General features: G+C 56.3%; 1 protein-coding gene across 1 annotated transcript in view; it reads left to right on the top strand.

Annotated features, from left to right (window-relative positions):
- The window catches only part of Disc1 (DISC1 scaffold protein), a 193,430-nt gene that overhangs the window by 18,742 nt on the left and 154,891 nt on the right, over window positions 1–19,797 (top strand). The window contains exons 2-3 of the mRNA XM_026413137.2: window positions 7,486–8,501; window positions 10,769–10,838. Coding sequence (XP_026268922.2) covers window positions 7,486–8,501; window positions 10,769–10,838 — 1,086 coding nt within the window. The remainder of the gene's footprint in view (window positions 1–7,485; window positions 8,502–10,768; window positions 10,839–19,797) is intronic.

Genomic DNA, 19,797 nt, shown 5'->3' with positions numbered 1-19,797 from the left:
GGGGGTGTACCTCAGCTAGCTTCAGAACTCACCTGGGGGCACTGTTCTGGGTCCTAAAGTGTTGCTATCTGGGGGATGGAGGGTTGACTATGGAGACCTTTGAAATTGGTGAGTGGGCAGTCACACCTGCTGGCCAGCGAGTGCTGCTGGGGCTCAGCCTCACAGATGCTGGACCCTTCCCGAGGCACTCTCACTGCTGGAGGTGCTGACTGCGTCTTCCTTTGGTTGATTTCCATCTGGTCAATTGGCCCCGTGACCTGCTGCAGGTCTGCTCCTGGCTGTGACATCCAAGAGCAAGGCACCACCACACTCTGAATCCAGCCCAGGGGCGGGGTAGCCCACACCTGGGATTCTCGGCCAACTCTGGCAGATGGCCCCGTCCTAGGGTGTCTGTGACATCTGTCTGTTAGCAGCGACTAGTGGAGACACTGGCATCTCATTTTAATAACTTAATGACCATAACGCCTGCTCCCAGCAGCAGGCAGGTGAAGACGCTTGTGCTCCCCACCACGTGGACACATGGACATATGGGAGGTGGCCAACGCCCACTTGGGATAATGGGCAGTGGAGCTCCCTGGAGACCTGCTCTTTTCTTTTTTTTGCAGCTCGGGGGTTGACCCCAGGCTGGTGTTCTGCCACTGAGCCACACCCCAGGCCCCAGGGACTTCTTTTTTTTTTTTTTTAATTAAAATTTTTTTTCAGTTGTAGATGGACACAATGCATTTATTTTGTTTATCTATTTTTTATCAGTGCTGAAGGTCAAACCCAGTGCCTTACCCGTGCTAGGCAAGCACTCTACCACTGAGCCACCCCCCCCAGCCCCAGAGACTTACTCTTAATGGTCACATTATTGCTTTGTCCAGGTGATTCCATGGTGAAGAAGCACTGTAAGGGGCAGAGAGCAGAATTCTTCTTTTTAGTGGGTATGAACAAATCCCTGGAAACAGGTACTGTCTCTAGGGTTCTAATTTTCCCTCTGTAATCTTCCTGAAGCGTCAGTCTGTGGGTGCACAAGGTTGGCCTCAGTCCAGCCCCTGCAGAGGAATCAGCAACTCCCAAAGCTGCTGCTGTTTGAGTCGCCCAGCTCTGGGTTTTGCTGTGTGGCTGTGGCCTCAGCATGAAGTGAGCCTGTAGCTGTTCATGCTCCAGGGATCCTCCAGTGGAGGTGAAGGCAGGTCTGTTACAATGGGTGTTGCCTTACGCCTCAGATCCGGATCTGATGTGGCTCAACCCAGGGCCACACTGTGCAGGACTGGGTGTGAGGTGGGCTTATACTGCTGGCCAGTGTTTACCTGTTGGGGGCTAAGCCTTGCAGAGGCCCTGATCCTTCCCCAAGGCACACCTTCCTGGTAAACACTGCTTGGAGGACCCGCACTGTGCACCCAGGGCAGGCTCTCCTCACACAGGGCTGTGTGGAGGACTGAACCTCACCGCCTGGAGCCACCATGGCATGCTGGTCCCCTCTTAGGCTCCAGGGTCCAGGCCTAGAATGGAGGGAGAACGCCACCTCTCCTTTGCTTTCCGGTGGGACCAGGGGGGACATCTGCAAAGCTGTAATCGTATCACTTCTAAGGTCAGGCATCTAGAGTGGCATGAGCCTTTGATGTGAGCTTAAATTCTGAGTCTTATGAATTATAGTCCCCAAGTAGAGACTATACTTGGAAGACGCTCCAGCCTGCAGGGAGCTACTTAGGTGTGAAGTGCTGACAATGTAGGATCATTTCTAAATAAATACATCCCTGAGTTGCATGCAAAGTAGGGCTTTTAGAAAGCATGAAAATGAGCCGTGAATAAAATATGGCACTAGGAAGGGAACGGTGATCTTCACAGAGGGACTCAGGAAAAGGTGATCGATGCTCTGCCTTGGGTGCCTCACGGCTGTTGACTGAACAACAGCGACAAAGCAGAAACCTAAACTGTTGAGTTGTTTTGAGATAACAGCTACAGAGAGCGCGCCTCTGGTTCATCCATATTTCATTAGGGCAGCAGTTAAAAATGTCTTTAGAGACACCCATCTGTAGCCAGCAGCACTCTTGAAGGGGTCAGATGGCCATGAGATTTGTAGTGTTACTTTACACGAACAGAAAAAGACGATCATTTACTAGAGTTAACAGCACAGGGGGGGGGGGTGCAGTGTGCACCCCAGAGCTGCCTTTGTGTGTGGTGGGCTCCGGCTGCTGATTCTCCATCTCCTCTCTCAGCTGGGGCTCCAGGCTGAAAAGAGAGAAAGCAGGACACGGATGGAGTAGAGCTGGGGACATGTTGGTCCACAGGGAGCATGGGCTGAGGGTCTGTGTGGCCCTCTGTGGGCATGCTGCATGTGAGATGGAGCTGGACCCAGAGCCCGTCAGCACGGGGACAGGCTGTGCTCAGAGCTCAGGGTCTTCCAGTGTGACTGTGACTCCCCCACTGAGGTGGTCATGTCCAGGAGCTGGGTCTCTATTCCCGAGTGGAACATGATGTCAGTCACTGGATGGTGATGCAGGAGTGAGGACCTCCTCTGCTGTTCCAGGAGCCAAGCTGGGTGTGTGACTGCCCACAGGCAGGCTGGCAGGGGAGGCACACTGGTCGGTTGGTCTTTATGCTACGGAATGGGGCCATTGCAAGGAAAGTAAGCGAATACCCCAAAGGAGTATCGCCTCATAGGGGAGGGGAGATGGCTTCAGTACCTTGGGAGAGAGTCGGTGACTTTTAGGAGCCATGAACAGGCTCTTGAAGTGCAGATGGGAGCTGGACAGTCTGTGAAAGTTCATCTCAGCATGGTGTCCGTTTCTGGTTGTCTTCCTGGTTGGTACAGCACCCCAGAAGTCACCCAGGAAGTGGAGACCTCCTGGAGCCTGTGTCTGTGGGCAGACCCGGGAGTTCAGAGACCATGCCCTTTGTAAGTGCTGTTTCTAAGGACCTTCTGCTCAAACTGTCCATGTGCCAAAGGGGATCTACTTTGGTTTCCTTCAGCTGCCCTGTAGAACATCAAGGCCACAACCCAGCAGTTCTGTGAGGTGGAGTCCCATCGTCTAGATGAGGGTGAGAGCAGGGGGTGTGAGGCACTTGGTTGCGTTCTCAGAGGCAGCAGTGCTGGATTTCGAGCTGGGCCATCTCTCTGGAGCTGCACTCCTTGCTACAGCAAAGGGCAGGCTCATATGTCCCGTGTGGCACGGGTTTGCAGTAGCTTTTTGTTTTAGTATGATTGCAGGTGCACAGAGAAGCCACGAAGCAAGTGCAGGGCTCCCTCCACCAGCTTCTTCCAATGCTAGGGGTTTCATCATGGCCATTTATCAAAACTCAAAAAGTCCCTCTGGTACAAGACACTCAACTGCAGGTGCCCATGGACCTCACTGTTTCCCACCAGCAGCCTTCTCCTGTTCCAGGCCCCCAGGCTGTGTGTCACACGCAGGACTTCTGCCCCGTGAACACCAACCAGGCTGTGTGTGCAGGGCTGGGGGCCCTGCTCTCCTTCCTTGGATCAAAGAGGAGACGGTGCCAGTGACGTCTCTGGTGGGCCCGTGGTCTGACGGGAAGTGGAAGCCCTCTTTGGGCAGAGTATTTGAATTGCTGTATGAGGAAAGACTTTAACACATACAGAACACACTTTATGCACCTGTAGTAGAAGCTAATTTGTATCTTAAAACACAAAAAGCTCGAGAGAGAAGGGTTTTGCAAAGACACAGCCTTTGTGGTGCTGTGAGGTCACATTTAGGATGGGTTTGAGCTTCATGTGCAGAGGAAGCTGAATAGGGCTTTCCCGTAAAGTGAGGCTGCTGGCTCTGGCTGCCTCCCAGAATCACCCACAGCATCACCCCAAACCCAGACCCTGAGCCCTGGGCCCAAACTGTGATTTCAGCAGCCTCAGGCCTGGACTCCAGGATCTTTAAAGATACCCTGGTGGTTCCAGTGCGTAGCCACGTGGGACCCCTCCCGTCTGAAGAGCTAAAGTGAGCCAATGGGCGCAGACAGAGCGGAGCTGGGCAGCCGGGGATGCGCGTAGTGTGCCTGATGTTCCCCGACTGTCCTGGAGCCACAGAGCGATTTCCTGGGTGATTTCCATCCTCTTCTTTCCCGTGCTCTCTTCCCCAGGGCTCTCTCTTCCTCAGGTGGCTTCCTTGGGTCTCCAAGAGCTCCCCACTCTCTCCAGGAGGGCCCTGCTTCACCCAGGCCCCAGCCCCACCCGCAGGCTGCTCTGGTTCTGTCCCTAGCCTGGCGTCTGCTCATCCTCCACAGCTGGTCCCTCTGCCCGACGAGGGTCTCTCTGCAGTCCCTGGAGCTGGCTGTGCTCCCCAGCAGTGACCTCGCCCTGCTGTGGACCTCGGAGCCTCCTTCCTGATAGACACCAAACACTTAGGATGCTAGGGGTTAACAATAGGGCACAGGGCTGACGAGGACTGGCTGGTTGGGGAAAGGGGACTGATGTGGGAGGCAGAGGAAGGATTTGGGCAGGTGGAGGGACAGTGGCAGGGGCGAGGCAGAGAGGACTCTTGCCCATCAGGCTGGTGGATCCTGGCTTCTCCCAGTTTCCCCAGGCAGATTTTCCAGACACCCTGTTGGACTGTAGCTAGAGCCCCCTTGACACCCAGGTCTGTCCTGAGCTCCTGTCTGGCACTGGCTTTAGCCTCTTTAGGCTGGCCCACTGGCCTGAGTGGGTGAAGACAGGGCCACCTAATGGGGCCCAGCAAGTCTGTGTCCTGGAGGAGGTGCCTGTGCTCTGCACCTAGAGTCTGTTATGGCGCACTGGGCTTTCTCTCCCTGCCCAGCCTGACCGGAAGGCAGAAAGACGCCACTTTTGGGTTCACGTGGAAGGGCAGCACAGCTGTTCCCCAGTGGCCCTCAGAGCCCGCCTGCACTTCCTGTTCTTTGGGCTCTGTCTTCCCAGCTCTGCTGTCCTTCTTGCCCACCAAGGTCCTTCTGGATCTGACTGCGCCTTGGTTGGGTGGGAAGGAGGCTCTGCCTCCAGGGATGGAGAGCCCCACCCCACCCTCAGCTGCAGGGCTTGGATTTTGAACAGACCACAGAGCTGAGGTTGAGGCAGGATGATAGGGGGACTACTGGGTTCTGGTTGCAGCAGACAGCATAAGCTCCTCAAGGGTCAGAAGAAGGAAGGAAAAGGGGTGGGTGAAGGAGCTTTGTCAGGAGAACCTGGGCATCTTCTAGAGACCTCAATCTGCCCTGTGTAGCACATCCCAGCAGGCTTCTCTAGATAGCTCCAGCCCCTCTGTTTGGCCCCTGCCCTCTCCGATGCTCCAAGGGGTAGGGTGAGTACCTTGGGACAGTCTCCACTTTTCAGATGCTGCTGAAGGCCTGTGTCAGGACTGGGATGAGTGAGTGGCAGGAGGGGGAGGGAGCCAGGTCCCCACATGGTAACAGCTCAGTGGTGGGCACCTGTGCCTCACTGCACCTTCCCGAGCCCTGGTGGGAACACTGCTCCCACCAGGGAGCTTCATCACACAGGAGCTAGACCCCAGCTCTGCTTCAGAACCCTTGGTGGGTGGTCTCAGTAAAGGCTATGCCAGGTGAGAAAAGGAGTGAGATCTTGAGCAGACAGATCCATTGGCAATATATTCTACCCTCAGGAGTGTCACTCAGGTGAAAGCCACTGGGTTAAAAAAACAGCTAAAAGACAATGTTGGCTTCACTGGACACTTCTTCCAAGATATCAGTTGTGAGTTATCTCTCTGGTGGCTGAAGCCAGAATTCAGGGTTCTCTCTGTTCCGGAGTCCTTGCTCCTTACAGCCTGTCTTGCCAATCTGACCCGAGCCTGACCTGGTGGCAGTGTGGCACCTCTGAGCCTCTCCCCCGCTCCCTCCTCCTCTCCCAGCCCCTCCTGGAACTCCTGGCTGGTTGGGCTCTGATGTTGCCAGGGTCACCCTGGTAGGAAGACCTCCTGGAGGAAAAGGTGGACCCTGTCCCTTCCAGCAGAGTGAAGGTGTCCGCTTGGCCTGTTCATGGTCCCTCCAGCAGTCTTCCTTTCCTGTGGTTCCAACTTGGTATGGCCTCGGTCGCAGGAAAATGGACTGAAATCCCACTGCCTTCCTAACCTTCAAGCTGTGACCCAGCTGGTTCAGCTGGAGGCCAAGGGAGGGAAGGACATGATTCGAATCACACGGGCCCCCATCTGGCCAGGCTCGGGCAGATCTGCTCGGGGAGTCGGGCAAAGCCGAGGGTGAGCTCTCGGGTGCTGCAGAGTCTCACGCCCCTCCCGGCCCTGTTCCTGGGTCTGGTCCACCCTTTGCTGTAAGCATCCAGAATTCTGTGTCCATTGGGTGGCAGCAGCCCTCCCTGGGTCCTGCAGTTGGCAAGAGCATGTCTTGGTCTCTGTTGTCCCTAGTTCATAGTCAGGGGACAGGCAGCCACGGGCCATTGTGCTCACATCCCCAGCATTATCAGTGCCCCTCATCACCTGGGACTGTTGTGTGTTGTGATGGTAGCTCAGTGGGATCAGCGCCCGGTGACCCCCACTCAACAGGACAAAGAGCCGGACGTGTGTGTTCTGGGAGGAGGAGCAAGTATCTTGCTGGCCTCTGAGAACACCTGAGGTCTGCTAGAACCAGAGGCTTCGGTCTGCTCACCTGGCCACGTCCAGGTGAGCTTTTCCGAGTCTCCTGGCTTTTTTGATGGAGGGAGGGTTGTGACTTCCGGCCTGGTTGATCCGCAAGGTAGGGAGCGAATGAAGTTCCCATGGAGGATGCTTGTCATGAGCAGCAGCACCACGTGAGGACGGTGACTGCCTGGCAGGCTCATGCCCGCCCAGCAGTGGCCCAGGTGCTCTGCATGGCGTGGCCCTGGTGCTCACAGCAACCCTGTGGGTGGTGCTTCCATGCCCACTTAGCTTTACTGGAAGGGACTCAAGGCACACAGAGGGTAAATAAGGTCACCCAGCCAGCAGGTGTGGTTAGGGCCATGCCAGGCAGTGAGGTGCAGCGTCAGTGACTGTCTGTTCCCGCAGCAGAACTGGGCGTGGAACTTGGGCCTGGCCTAGAGGACACAGGAAGGCCTCCTGCAGCCCCTGTGTGGATGAAACGGTGGGCATTCATGGCCCAGGGCTGTGGACGGGGCCTGGGGGACACAGACTGCTCAGAGATGAAGGGTGTTGTTCATCTTGTGGCTGGAGCAGATGGCTGGATCTCCCTCTGAAGTGCTATCGTCCATCTTCAGATCTGTTGCTCTCTGTGCTCAGGATGAAGGTGCTGATCTTCCAGGGGAGACCTGGGAGTGCTGGGGGCTCAAGCTGTGTGCACACTGGTGTGCTGGACTAGCTTGCTGGGGGGTCGGCTGCTCCATGCCAGAGGGCCTGGGAGGCAGGCCGAGCTCTGCGTGTTCAAGGCAGACGCTTCCCGAGGATCGTCAGCATCTTCATACTGGCTTGTCCCTGGGTATCTGGGCCAGCCTGTGTCTTTGGCAGATGCACCCATCGGTGACCTCTAGCCCTGGGCATGCTCTCCAAATGCCCTTCCAGGGGAGCCAGGGCCACATACTGTTCTTTTCCTTTCCAGGTAACCGGGATTGCTCACCACCTGCAGTTTCGCTTCGGAGGCGGCGGTTGGCACGGAGGCCAGGCTACATGAGAAGCACAGCTGGGCCTGGAATCAGTTCCCCAGCAGTGGGCACACCATTCCAGGATCTGGGAGGGGCCAGCAGCAAGGAGCTCCACCACTCTGCATCCAGGGCTAGACAATGCAGCCTTGACCAGAGTAGCCAGGAGCGGGAACCCCTGCTGGGGAGTTGCGTCCCTAACGGCTCCGAAACCCCTGCTGTGGCCTCTGTGGGCCACTGGAGCCTGGCTCAGACCTCTGCAGGAGGAAGCCCAGTAGGCTTTGGGATTCAGCCCAGAGCTGGCACCGGATTACCCGCCATACTCACCAGGCTGCATGGCCCCGAGGATGCCTGGAGGCAGCAAGTGTCTTTATCCATGGACAGTTCTGCAGCCCCAGGTGCCAGCCAGAACCCAACCCTGTGTGCAGGAGCAAGGGGCGCTGGGGCCTCCAGGGGGCTGGCGCCTGTGGAGGGGCATGGTAGCAGCTGCAGTCTGGGCAGCGGACCTGCAGCCCCCCATACCCTGCCCGGCTCCTGTGAGAACTTCACCTCCAGCTTCAGCTTCATCCTCCTCTCTCTTGGCTCTGCCGGGGAACGTGGGGAAGCAGAAGGTTGTCCACCTTCCAGGGAGGCGGAGACCACTCATCAGAGCCCCCAGGAGATGGGAGTTAGAGCCACCAGCCCAGGCGGGCCCCAAGAGGACCCTCATGGTCTCCCTCAGCCCTTCTGTCTCACGGCTGCCCGGGGCTTGGCAGAACTGGCCCAGGTGTCGGGGAGGAGCTCCGGGCTGGAGTGTGGTGTGCTTTCTTCCCTGGACATGGACACTGGCTGCTCCTCTTCCCTGGATCCCTCGCTGGCTGGTGGTGGTGGTGATGAGGGCAGTGGTTCAGGGGACACCCATGGCTGGGATGCCCTGCTCAGGAGATGGGAGCCCGTGCTGCAGGACAGCCTGCTGAGCACCCGGAGGCAGCTGGAGGTCAGTGTCTCTGCCGGCCCCCACTGTGGTGGTCAGGAGCTCAGGTCAGCAGGCAGAGGGCAGGGAGCGGGGAGTGGCATCTGGAACGGCTTCCCTGGGAGCAGCAGTGCCACACTGTGTCATCTCCTTGAATGCGTACTCTGCCTCCCCTTCTTTGTGGCCCAGGTGTGCAGATTTGCTCTCTGGCTGCAGCTCCTCCACAGCCCTCCTGGGGCCCCATGTAGTTTTCTCAGCTTAGGAACAGGAAACTGGGGCAGGGGAGATTGAACCAGCTGCGGTTTGGGGTATACGATGTAGAAATGGTCACCCTGCATGGACCAGCCCAATTGATGGTCACCTGCCCTTGCCCCACTCATCCCATTCCATCCTGCTGCAGAGGGAGCGACTCCTGTCCTTGCCCCCGAAACGGGACACTTGGTTTCTTTCTGGCCACTACATGTCTCTGGCTCTCAGTTTCCTTATTCAGAGGTGGATACTTGCAGGACATTCTGAGGCTCAAGTGAGAAGGCAGGTACTTTGGAGTTAGGACTAGCTGGGAGAGCACCAAAGTGCTGTCATCGGAGAGGGGGAGCAGCAGGAGAGGTGGGCAACTCTGTACCAGGGAGCCAGGAGGGCCACCCCAGATTGGACTGCCAGGCTGCATGTGGTTTCATTGTGTTGTGTGTGCAAGAGTGGGTATGCAAGTCCCTGAGTGTGGGTGTGCAGAGGTGTTGGGGGAGTGGGTGTGCAAGTCCCTGAGCCTGGGTGTGCGGAGGTGTGTGAGGGAGTGGATGTGCAAGTCTCTGAGCCTGGGCATGTGGAGGTGTGTGCGGGAGTGGATGTGCAGAGTGCCTGAGCCTGGGCGTGTGGAGGTATGTGAGGGAGTGGGTATGCAAGTCCCTGGGCCTGGGTGTGCAGAGGTGTGTGAGGGAGTGGGTATGGAAGTCTCTGAGCCTGGGTGTGCAGAGGTGTGTGATGGAGTGGGTGTGCAGAGTGCCTAATCTTGGGTGTGTGGAGGTGTGTGCAGGAGTGGGTGTGCAGAGTGCCTGAGCCTGGGCATGCAGAGGTGTGTGTGTGGGAGTGGGTGTGTAGAATGCCTGAGTCTGGGTGTACGGAGGTGTGTGAGGGTGTGGGTGTGCAGAGTGCCTGAGGCTGGGTGTGCAGAGGTGTGCGAGGGAGTGGGTATGCAAGTCCCTGAGCCTGGGTGTGCAGAGGTGTTGAGGGAGTAGGTGTGCAAGTCCCTGAGCCTGGGTGTGCAGAGGTGTGTGAGGGAGTGGGTGTGGAAGTCTCTGAGCCTGGGTGTGCAGAGGTGTGTGAAGGAGTGGGTGTGGAAGTCTCTGAGCCTGGGTGTGCAAAGGTGTGTGAGGAGTGGGTATGCAGAGTTCCTGAGCCTGGGCGTGTGGAGGTGTGTGTGGGAGTGGGTGTGCAGGGTGACTGAGCCTGGGCATGCAGAGGTGTGTGAGGGAGTGTATGCCTCACGCATGCTAGGCAAACACTCTGTCACTGAACACAGCCCCAGTCTTTGATTGACCTTTAAAAGCAAATTAATTAATCTTGTTTAGATGGGCCACAGGTACCTAATTGACAGGTTTCTTGAGCTGATGTCCCAGGCAAGGGAAGAGAATCTGAGAACAGACACAGAGCATAGGGTGCCGGGGAGAGGTTGGTCCCAGCTAGAGACTGTGCAAACCTAGCATCCCACCTGCATTTCTCAGTTCCAGGTGTGGCCGAGGGAGGCAGCTGTTGGTGGCGGGTTATGCGACCAGCTTCATTCCCTCAGATACCCACCTAGGGAGACCTGCCCTGGCCAGGGTTCCTCTGCAATTTGCCAGCTTCGGCCTAGAGACCGACAGGCAGCTTCTCCTTCCTTTTGACTCTATCTGGCTGTAGGTTATGTCCTGAGGACCGGGGGCTCTGGATACCTGGGACTTAAGAGGCCCTAAGCAGTATGGTTCTCTGATGTCCATCTGTGTCCAGGGTCTTCGTGCCACTTCTCTGAGCCACCAGATCCCTAGGGATCTGGGGATGTTACACAGGGTGTTCTACCACTGAGCTACATCCCCAGCCTTTTTATTTTTTATTTTGAGATAGGGTCTCACTAAGTTGCTGAGGCTGGCCTAGAATTTGTGGTCCTCCTGCCTCAGCCTCTGGAGTTGCTGGGATTGCAGGTGCGCACCATTGCACCTGGCAGGAGGTTCACTTTGAGAGTTTGTTGATATTCTTAGTTTTCACAAAATAAGCTTGCTGTTGTGACTTGTCTTTCCTTTTCCCCCTCCAAACCAACACAGGTGACCTCCTTAAGAGTAAAGCTTCAGAAACTTCAAGAAGCAGCAATTGAGGACGATGATTTTGACAAAGGTGAGTTTTCATTTGTTCATGGGTGATTGACTCTTTCCTCCTCCCCATCAGTCCTGCCTCCTGCACTCACACTGTGTCAGACCAAGTCTTTGGTTGTCTCTACTAAGGAACAGTCGGCCTTTGCACACGGTTGTCTTCTAGACTTTGCGCACCTCGGGCCCAGGTGTAGTGTTATGATTGTCCAGAGCTGGTGGAGAACCTGCACACAGAATCCCCAGACCCACTGGCCCCCCTGTGTTTGGCACACCTGTGCCTCACCGAGCATCAGGGTGTTCATGGGTAGTGGTAACGCAGGAGGTGACAGGAGAAAGCTGGACATGCCCTCTGCAGGTGTGATGCCAGCAGTGGAGGCTGTCTGGGGCTCTCTGACTGTGTCCCCCCCAGGGCCAGAGGCAGAGTGGGGTCAATTGGAGATGTGAGGCTGTACCGAAGGGGTCCAAGGCCTCACATTTCCACCTGCATGGCCTAAAATACCCTGGAGAGGAAGGAAATTTGCAGCATGAGACTAGAAGACAGCAGTCGGTCAGGCCCAAAAAACCAATCAGAATGAGGTACCAAGGCGGGAGTTGGGCCAGAGACAGGCAGGGTGACTGGGCACAGGCCGACAGGGTGGGGTCAGCCTGGGAAGAATCTTAACTGTCCTGGTGAGTCTTGGGGTTCCTGGCACATGGTGTGTGAGGAGTGAGATGAGCTCCTCCTGTGTGCCCAGGTGGCCAGCTCAGGTGACCAGGGAAAGGGAAGGGGCAAGAGGGGCTGTCCAGTGTTGGAGCTGGCTCATGTGAGGCCTGCCTGGCACATCCACCGCATGGACGGTGCCTCTCAAGTGTTAGTGCATGTAGGAGTGGCCTGGCTGGGCAGCTCATTAGGGGGCAGATCCTGGATAAGTAAGTCTGGGCGTGGCTGGATACCCCCTTTTAATAAGCTCCTCAGTGAAGCTCCTGCTGCTGGCCTGCGAGCCACACTTGGTAGTGTGTGTGACATAGGAAGCAAACAACACGTTTAGAGACACACCAGTGTCCCCCAGGTTCTCATCCTGGAGGGAACGTCCAGGAGGGCGAGTAGCAGGGCACACAGTTATGGGAGTGCTGTGGACAATATGTGCCTCAAATACAGAGAGGCAAGGGGCCCAGGAGGGGGAGCTTTCTTCTGCTGGAGGTTGGGAGGGTAGGGAAGAAGCGGAGAGGAAGGAGAACCCTGAGGCCCGACGGCCCCCCAGAGGTGAGCAAGTGGCCGCCAGCCTCCCCGACATCTGCACTGAATCTCGGCACTGGCTCTTGTCTGACCCGGGCAGGTCTAGCACTTGGCCTGACCCACTGCAGGTGACCAGGTGTTCCCACAGAGGGATGGCTGGGTCATCGGGAAGGTTTGCACCCATTGGGGAGGGGTGTGCTTTGCAGTGAGGTCTGTTGAAGTGCAGTGCAGGTGTGACGTCCCTTCTCCTGGCCCTGCGCAGTGGCTAATGACCAGCAGGAACTGCTGGGAGTGGTCCTACCCAGTGTGGACCAGCCTCTCCTCCACGGCAGCCGTGAGAGCAGCCAGCCTGCCCTGCTCTGTGCTGGGAAGGGCTGCTGGTGTCTTGGGGTTTTCCAGGAGGTGCTGGAGGGCAATCCATATCCCTGGGTCTCTGTTGCTCTTCTCTTTCACTCATAAAGATGACTTTGTGTTCCATGAGAAGGCGCAACTGGCAGACTAGAAAGTTCCACGTCCTCGCCAAATGCTGGCAGACCCCCGCCAGGCCCTTTGGGGACCCTCCCAGGGTTCCACCTCTGTCTCTTCCTCAGGGAAGAAAGTTCACAGGCCTTTCTAATACTGCCTCAGCCTGGGAGGCTGGAGGCTGGGAGGCTGGAGGCTGGAGGCTGGGAGGCCTGGGTGAGCAAGGCTGGTGTTTTGGTGTCTGTTTAGGCTCTTTCTTTGAGGCTCCATCTGTTCTGTCACCCTCGTGTGTGCCCAAGGCCTGTGGCTAGCTGAGGGGCAGGTGTGACAGCCCGGCCTCCCACAAAAGGGACCACAGCCCAGATGTGAGGGTGCCTCTTTCAGCCCCGAGACACTGGCTGGGAGGGAGAAAAGGAGAGCGTGGCAGCGAATGTCCATGTGGCCACTGTCCTAGCTGTTCCTCACTGGTTCTCCCCCAGTGTCCCTCACCTGCCCATGTCCCATGCCCACCAGAGACCAAGTCCACCACTTCATTTCCAAAATGAGCCAATGATGTGAGGGGGAAGAGCAAGACTGGGTGTCGGCTCCTCTGACCCTGTGGTCCGGGTGGCACCCAGTCCTGGCCCTGCCTGTTCAGAATTCCCCAGGAGGAAAGGAACTGGCCAGCCCCGTGTTAGCTCCTCTGTCCTTAGTCTCTGCCACCATACACTACAACAAAAGTCTGCTGTAGTGAACATTTGATGTGTTGACAGAAGTGACCACCGCAGGGGCCAGCAGAGGGGATCCAGAGCCTCTGAGCTTCGCCTTGAAGAGACCTCTCCCTGTGGCTGCTCCCCCTCATGGTGTGCTTGTTACCCAGCCCAACGTCCCTTGCCTCCGTGGGCAGCCTGCCACTCCCTGCTCAGGGCCCGAGTGGTGACCTGGAACCAATGTCAGCCACGGGTTTCTGCCTTCTCTTCACAGAACTGTGCATGTGACAAGCAGAGAGGATACCAGGTCCCTTCCCATTTCCTTTCACCCGAGAAGATGGGGGAAAAAATTTGGCCATCCCAGGGTGGAGTGAAAGGGATGCTGTGGTCACCATTGGGCTCTTTAAATGCTGCTTCAGGTGGAACCCAGGGCCAGGCACAGGCTAGGCAAGCGCCCCACCACTGAGCTCGTGGCCAGCCCAGATGGCTCTCCTGTGCAAGATGCCTGTCCTTCGTGTTTGCCAGGACACTTGGCTGGTCTCTGACTGTGGCAGTGCCTGGGGCCTTTGTGTGTCGGGCTTGGGAAGTTCCTCTCTGTACCTGGCAATTACATACATACCCAGGGGCCAGCCCGTGCTGGCCTGAATTGACTGATGGGTTCTGTGGGTAGGATTGACTAATTTCTGCATAAAGTGACTGAGAAATAATTCTCTTGTTCAGCTTGAGATAGTTAAAAAGACCTTCATGAACTGTGAAAAATGTAACAAGAGCTTCTTTTTTTATATTTAGTTTAGATTTTGTGTGCTTTTCCAGTTGTGGTGTGATTTGCATGGCTGCGAACTGTGGAATATTTAGTGGCCATCTCGGCCCCTCTGGGTGAGGGCTGCTCAGGGTCCTGTGAGGGGTAAGGAGACAGCCAGCTTCTGTCCTGCTCTCTGTCCTCGAGCACTTGGCTTCTGGATAAAGCAGGAGTGACGATTCCCGTCCTGATATGTGGTTGGTGACATGTGTGAGGGTCTGCAGTGTGGCTGGGATTACTTGCTGCCTTTTCTGTCCCCCCACCCCCACCCCGTCACAGCCCTGGGTACTAAGTGTTGGAAGACCCCATGCAGTGAGGCTGCTTCTGCCGTAAGCACTGGCAGCATGCAGAAAGCAAGATGGGATTGACTTGGCTTCTCTCCTTGGCAGTAAGTAGCTTATTTGCACATAGCCTGATTTCTTTCAAGCTGCACAAAAATTTGGAAAGGAGGTAAAGCAACATATATTAAAACACGTGGATGACAGTGAAGCACTTGGACTTGAATGCTCTTGGCATCCCCACGGTGGACTCTTTCACTTCTCCCTGTCTGGGTGTCACGACCTTGCTTCTCTCAATCTCCCATCTCCTGCCTGAGGCTCTGTTGCATGACTTTGGATGACACTGGGAAAATGAAATTGAAACTCTGTCTGGGCTTTGCACAAGGCCCAGATTGGTTATCCTGGGAGTGGAAGGGAAACAACGAGAAGAGGAAGGAGGAGAGTAGGGTGTGTTCCTGTTCATATGGAGCATGGAAGACAAGACCAGAGGGGATGAAGCTTCTGTTCTGGGGCGTGTCCCCTTTCTCTGTGGGCCCCTGCTTTGTGAGGTCTTCGTCCTCTTGGCAAAGAGGGTTGGGGAGCTGTCCCAGCTACTGGGTAGACTTTCCATTTAAAACGGCCATTGACAAACAAGGTGGCCATTTCCTCTGCATAATGACACTGACATGGTGGCCCTGCTCCTGCGCCCGGGGTTCCCTGTGCTGTGTGACATGTCGCTAGGCAGCTAATTTGTTTTTATAAACAGTTCAGGCACTTAATTAAATCTGCATCAATCTAGTAGAAAACCAACCACAAACACTCTACCAGCACCCTGGATGACAGGGCACACAGCAGCCTGCAGGCTGACCACGTTTTCAGTGCCGGGAGCAGACCTCAGTAGGACCCCAGGACCTCTCCCGCGGCTCAGGGGGAAGGCGGGCATGAGGAATCGCTGCCTCTGCTCTGGCGCAGGTGCTGGCAGCTGGGCCTCCAGCTGGTATGTGATGGAGGCCACCGGAGGGGCCCGGTCCTGCCTGCTGTGAGCCATGGAGTCCTGAGATGGCCACGTCAGTCTCAGTGACAGTGAGGAAAGGTGGTCCAGGTGGGCCAAGGCAGCAAGGCCCAGGCCCAGGCAAGATGGAATGGGGGTGTGAGGGAAGAAGCTGGGAGAGGAGAGACCACCCAGCAGTCACCCCGCTGTGGGTTCTCCCAACCCCATGCCATTCAGTTCTGCGTGCTCTGTGGAGACAGCCAGCAGAGTCCTGCAACCCCTGCGCCCTCACCTGCTCACCCAGCCGGGGGCTGTTTTCATTGCCCACTGGTGTCCTGCAGGCCCGATCGATCTCTCCATTAACAAGAAAAAAGTCTTGACTGGTGGCATCTCCTTAGTTCCAGTACCGGGTGGAGACTGGCGTTTTCCTGCCGACCCTCTGGAACGCTCCCTCTCCATTACAGCCCAGCCAGCTCCTCCTGCTGTATTTCCTGGGGCTGTGAATGACAGGTCAAGCAGGAATGCCCAGGAGGCCCTGGGCTCTCCCTGTCCTGCATGTGGGGCTGCTGCGTCTTTTAGATTCAGCCTCCCAAGTGTCCCTTGACTCCCTTTTCACCTGGGCTAATGCAGTAGTCCCTTCGAGGCCCTGGCTCCTGCTCTTGCCCGCCTCCCACCCCCCCAACCCCAGTTTATCTTCCATGCTGCCGTGGGCCTGAAGTGCCCTTGGAACCACTTCCCCACGTCACTCTTGGCCGCGACTCAGCGGGACCTGCCACAATGCCTCGCCCTCGCCCTGGCCCAGCTTCCTAACTGTATTTCCTGCCACTACCTCCCCATCTCAAGTGACTTTCTCCTGCCCCCGTTGCTCCTGAGTGTCTACTGGTCCACGCTGCTTTGTGCCTCTGCCTGACTTAAGTGCCCTTCTCTTGGTCTACGTCCCTTTTCAGTGGCTTTGTGTATTTTTTGACCCACAGGCTACACCCCAACATGGGTGTTGGCCGAAGGTTACTATGCAAGCTCCCTGGGAAGAGAGAAAATAATTTAATAATTGCAAATTCTGTAAACTCTGGAGATAGCTAGTTTTCAAAAAATTAACAGCCCTTTTTCTAAACATTCCTCAGCATCCAGAGAAATGGCTGTTGGATGAACAAATGGATATTCAAATATTTATTATCTCCAAATGATGATTATGTCACCATTATGGAGTTAGTAGTAGTCGGTGGCTGTGAACAATAAATTTCTAGCCCTTTCAAGTCAACCTAGTTAACAATTTGTCCACAAAGTCAAGTTCCACCCTCGTCTGGTGTTGGAAACTTGCACAGGCTTCTCGGTTCCCACACTTGAGTTTTCCCGTGTGAAAGAGGATTGGCAGGATAGTTTGGAGAATTGATGGGGATGGTGCCTGCTGGGTATTGGGCTGTATCTTCGCTAGGTGAACCTTAGCTGCCATGATCGTACACACTGGCAAGATGTTACCTACTACTTGTCTGTACAGGTAGGATTTGTAACCTCCTGTTTTTCTGTTCCAATTTGTTTGCGGACAGGTTGTTTCTTGGGTAGCTGAGCGCGCCTAGTTTGATGTCTTGGGGAGTACAGAGAAGTCAGAAAGCCCACACAGAGGGGCTTTTCACTATTTCACAGTAGACAGACAATCACGGGGCTGCTTGGGGGAATGACCTTTAGAGGCAGTGACAGTGATGTGGCAGAAGGGACAGTTTCCACTTGACCTTTACGCGATGTGCCAGCTTGATTGTAACTCAAAGTACGAAGCTGTGGACGGCTGGAGGGAACATGGTGATGGCCGTTGTTGGGAGGGCGGGGAGGGAGGCGGGTAGGCTGCCCGTTGGCCAGGGCTTGCGGTACCTTCTACACCCCAGGGTGGCTCAGCCACTACGGCTGCTAATTCACTGCCAGACACTGGGTGTAATGAGCTCCTCTGGGAGTTGGTTTAGGTGAAGCTGACCAGCCGTGGGTTTCTACTGCCAGGACATGGCTGCTCTGCCCACATCCTGTCGATTTTCTGTCTTTGTGGCCTCTTTTCCTCTTCTGGGCTGTTGGTTGCAGGATGTTTTCTTCTCTTCTGTGACTTGACTTTTGACTTTCTCTAAGCTTTGCTGACATTTCAGAGTCTTCTGCCACCCGGTGAGGCCCTGGAGGTGTCCTTCAGAGGCTGAGTGTGGCCTCTTTCAGGTCTGCTCCTGTCTAGGGTGCAGGTGGGGGACTGCTGTGCAGCCTTCAGGTGCTGGAGGGAGCTGCTTCTGAGGACCGGCCACCAGTCTGCGTCCCTGGCCTTGGCGCAGCATGTGGATGGCCACAGGATCACTTAGCTCTCCAGCATACTGGAGGGGGATGGGGGCGGTGGGAGACTCGGCTACGGATGGAAGGTGGAAGCAGGGTGTCGTCCTCCTCTGTTCCCAGCTGCCCTCCAGAGCCAGGTCTGTGGCACTGTGAGGAGTCCTGCCTCCACCTGGTACATGGGCACGTGGTGTCTTCCCTGCCTGCCTGCTGGGTCAGTGTGAGGTCCAGGGCAGCTTAGAGAGGGGAGCTGTGCGGACGGCAGGGTCACCTTGCCATGTTCATCAGGGCCGGCTCTGACTGGGAGCTCCAGATGAAGTTTTCTGCTTTTCATTTTTTTTCCCTCACAAATAACAAAAAGCAAAAAGGTTTTAAGAGAGGAAAACTGAGAAGGAAATACGCAAGGACATGCTGTGGGAAGACAGAAGGCTGGGAGGGCCTCAGCCCTGGGTTGGATGCTCCAGCAAGATGGCCGTGGATGGGGCGATGTCTGGGGCCTGTCCAGGACAGACGTCCACTTGCACCAGAGAGAGGTGTCTGTCACGCCACGCCATGGGCAAAGAGGTCAAGAGGTCAGGTTCTCCTTTTCCTTAGAGGCCAGTGGAACGCTCCTGTGTCACATGGACATGGGGTGGCCGCAGACACTTGTGGTGGGGCTGCGTTAGGCAATGGCTGCATTTTTGAACCCAGGTGTCTTCTTCAGAACGCCAGAAGTCCATGGTCCTCAAACTGTGTGTGGCTAGTCACAGGGGCCCAGGGGGCCTGCGGGGGGGCCTGCGGGAGGCCCTGCTGTAGGAGTGTGCCTCGGCTTGTGCCTGTGGTCACAGGGCCACAAGGCCTCCTCCCAGAAAGCTGAGATGCAGACAGACAGACGAAGGAGACCTGGCGGGTGGCAACATGTAAAAACCACTGCTCTCAGTTTGAAAGTGACTCCTGGAAGGCCTGTGGAAGGTGACACCCCTCCCCACTTGGTTCCTTTTCATATTTAGCAGAAACTCGACTCTGGAGGGTCCAAAGCCAGCTTGCTGGAGGCACTCGGCCTAGAAGGACCGAGCTGTTGAGCCTGCCGAGCCCAGAGGCTCACCCTTCCTGTTCCTGCGCTGGCTCGGCAGGTGCAAGAGGTTTTCCAGCAGGAGCATCGGAGCGCTGCCGATGGTCAGTGCTCATCAGGGGTGGTTCTCTGTGTTCACGTTCCTGCTGGCAGCCGGCCTGTTGGGTAGGACCCACCTGCTAGCCCCAAGACGCCGAGCCAAGTGCTGATGATGAGGCTCCCCAGATTTAAACACAGCAAGTGGGTCCATGGGGAAAAGGGGGTCCAGCGGTTGAACGGGCTGCTGAGGTTGGCCGCCTCCTGCTTCTCTCCCTCCTCTCTCAGGGTGGCAGCCATGTGAATGATGGCTGTGGGCCCGAGGAACCCAGCAGGCACTCCGCCCATCCTGCATTTCCCAGGCCTCTGTCATGGCGTGAAAAACCACCACTGTTTTGGGTTTGGACAATTAGATTTTTGTAGGGAAGAAGATAGCCCACCCAGAAGTCAATGGAAAGGTAGCGTCTGGTCTCGTTGGTTGAGGAAATTAAACCTTGGGACCTCGGGGGCCACTGTCGGGACTCAACCCTGGTGGCAGCATGTGTCTTCTGCAGTCACACACCTGGGCAGGTGGTGGCTGGCTGGCAGGCCAGGGCCATGGCATGGGGATGGTCTCCCCTCCCCTCCAGTGCTGTGGCAATGAGGTCCCAGGCCCTGGCCATGGGCAGCCTTCTTTTACAGAACCACTTCTGGTCTTGCTGCCTGAGGAGCCACTCGGTGCAGCCTCCCAGTCAGCTCAAGTCTAGACTTGTCACTGCCTATCTGTTGGTGCCTGATGTCTTGGATGACCGCTCACAGCAGATGGTGTAGATATTGTTCCCACTCCACAGCGTGGTCTGCTCTGGGACTTCCTTCTCAGGGGGTCCTTGCACCCCCACCCCTCCCATTCTCAAGCTCTGACTTCTGCTGGCCTCTCCTTCCTTCCCAGCAGGTGACTTCTGCAGCCCCACCCTGTGGGCCTGCAGGGCAGAAGCTGCTGTCCCGTCCTTCCGCCCTGCTTCTTCCTCTTCTGGGAGGTCACTGCTTATGCAAGTGACCTCCAGCATTGGTTGTTCCCAGTGCTGATGTCTGGACAATGAATTCTCTAGACCACTGACTTTCACAGTTTGTGACAGTGACCTCCAGGGAGAAGTATACCATGACCCTTCCCGTACATGGACAAAAGCACAGACCGATCCGACGCATACT

Source organism: Urocitellus parryii, chromosome 9, assembly GCF_045843805.1.
Source record: "Urocitellus parryii isolate mUroPar1 chromosome 9, mUroPar1.hap1, whole genome shotgun sequence".
Taxonomy (NCBI): Eukaryota; Metazoa; Chordata; class Mammalia; order Rodentia; family Sciuridae; genus Urocitellus; species Urocitellus parryii.
Note: the sequence above shows the minus strand (reverse complement) of the source record. Positions and strands in the feature narration are given on the sequence as shown.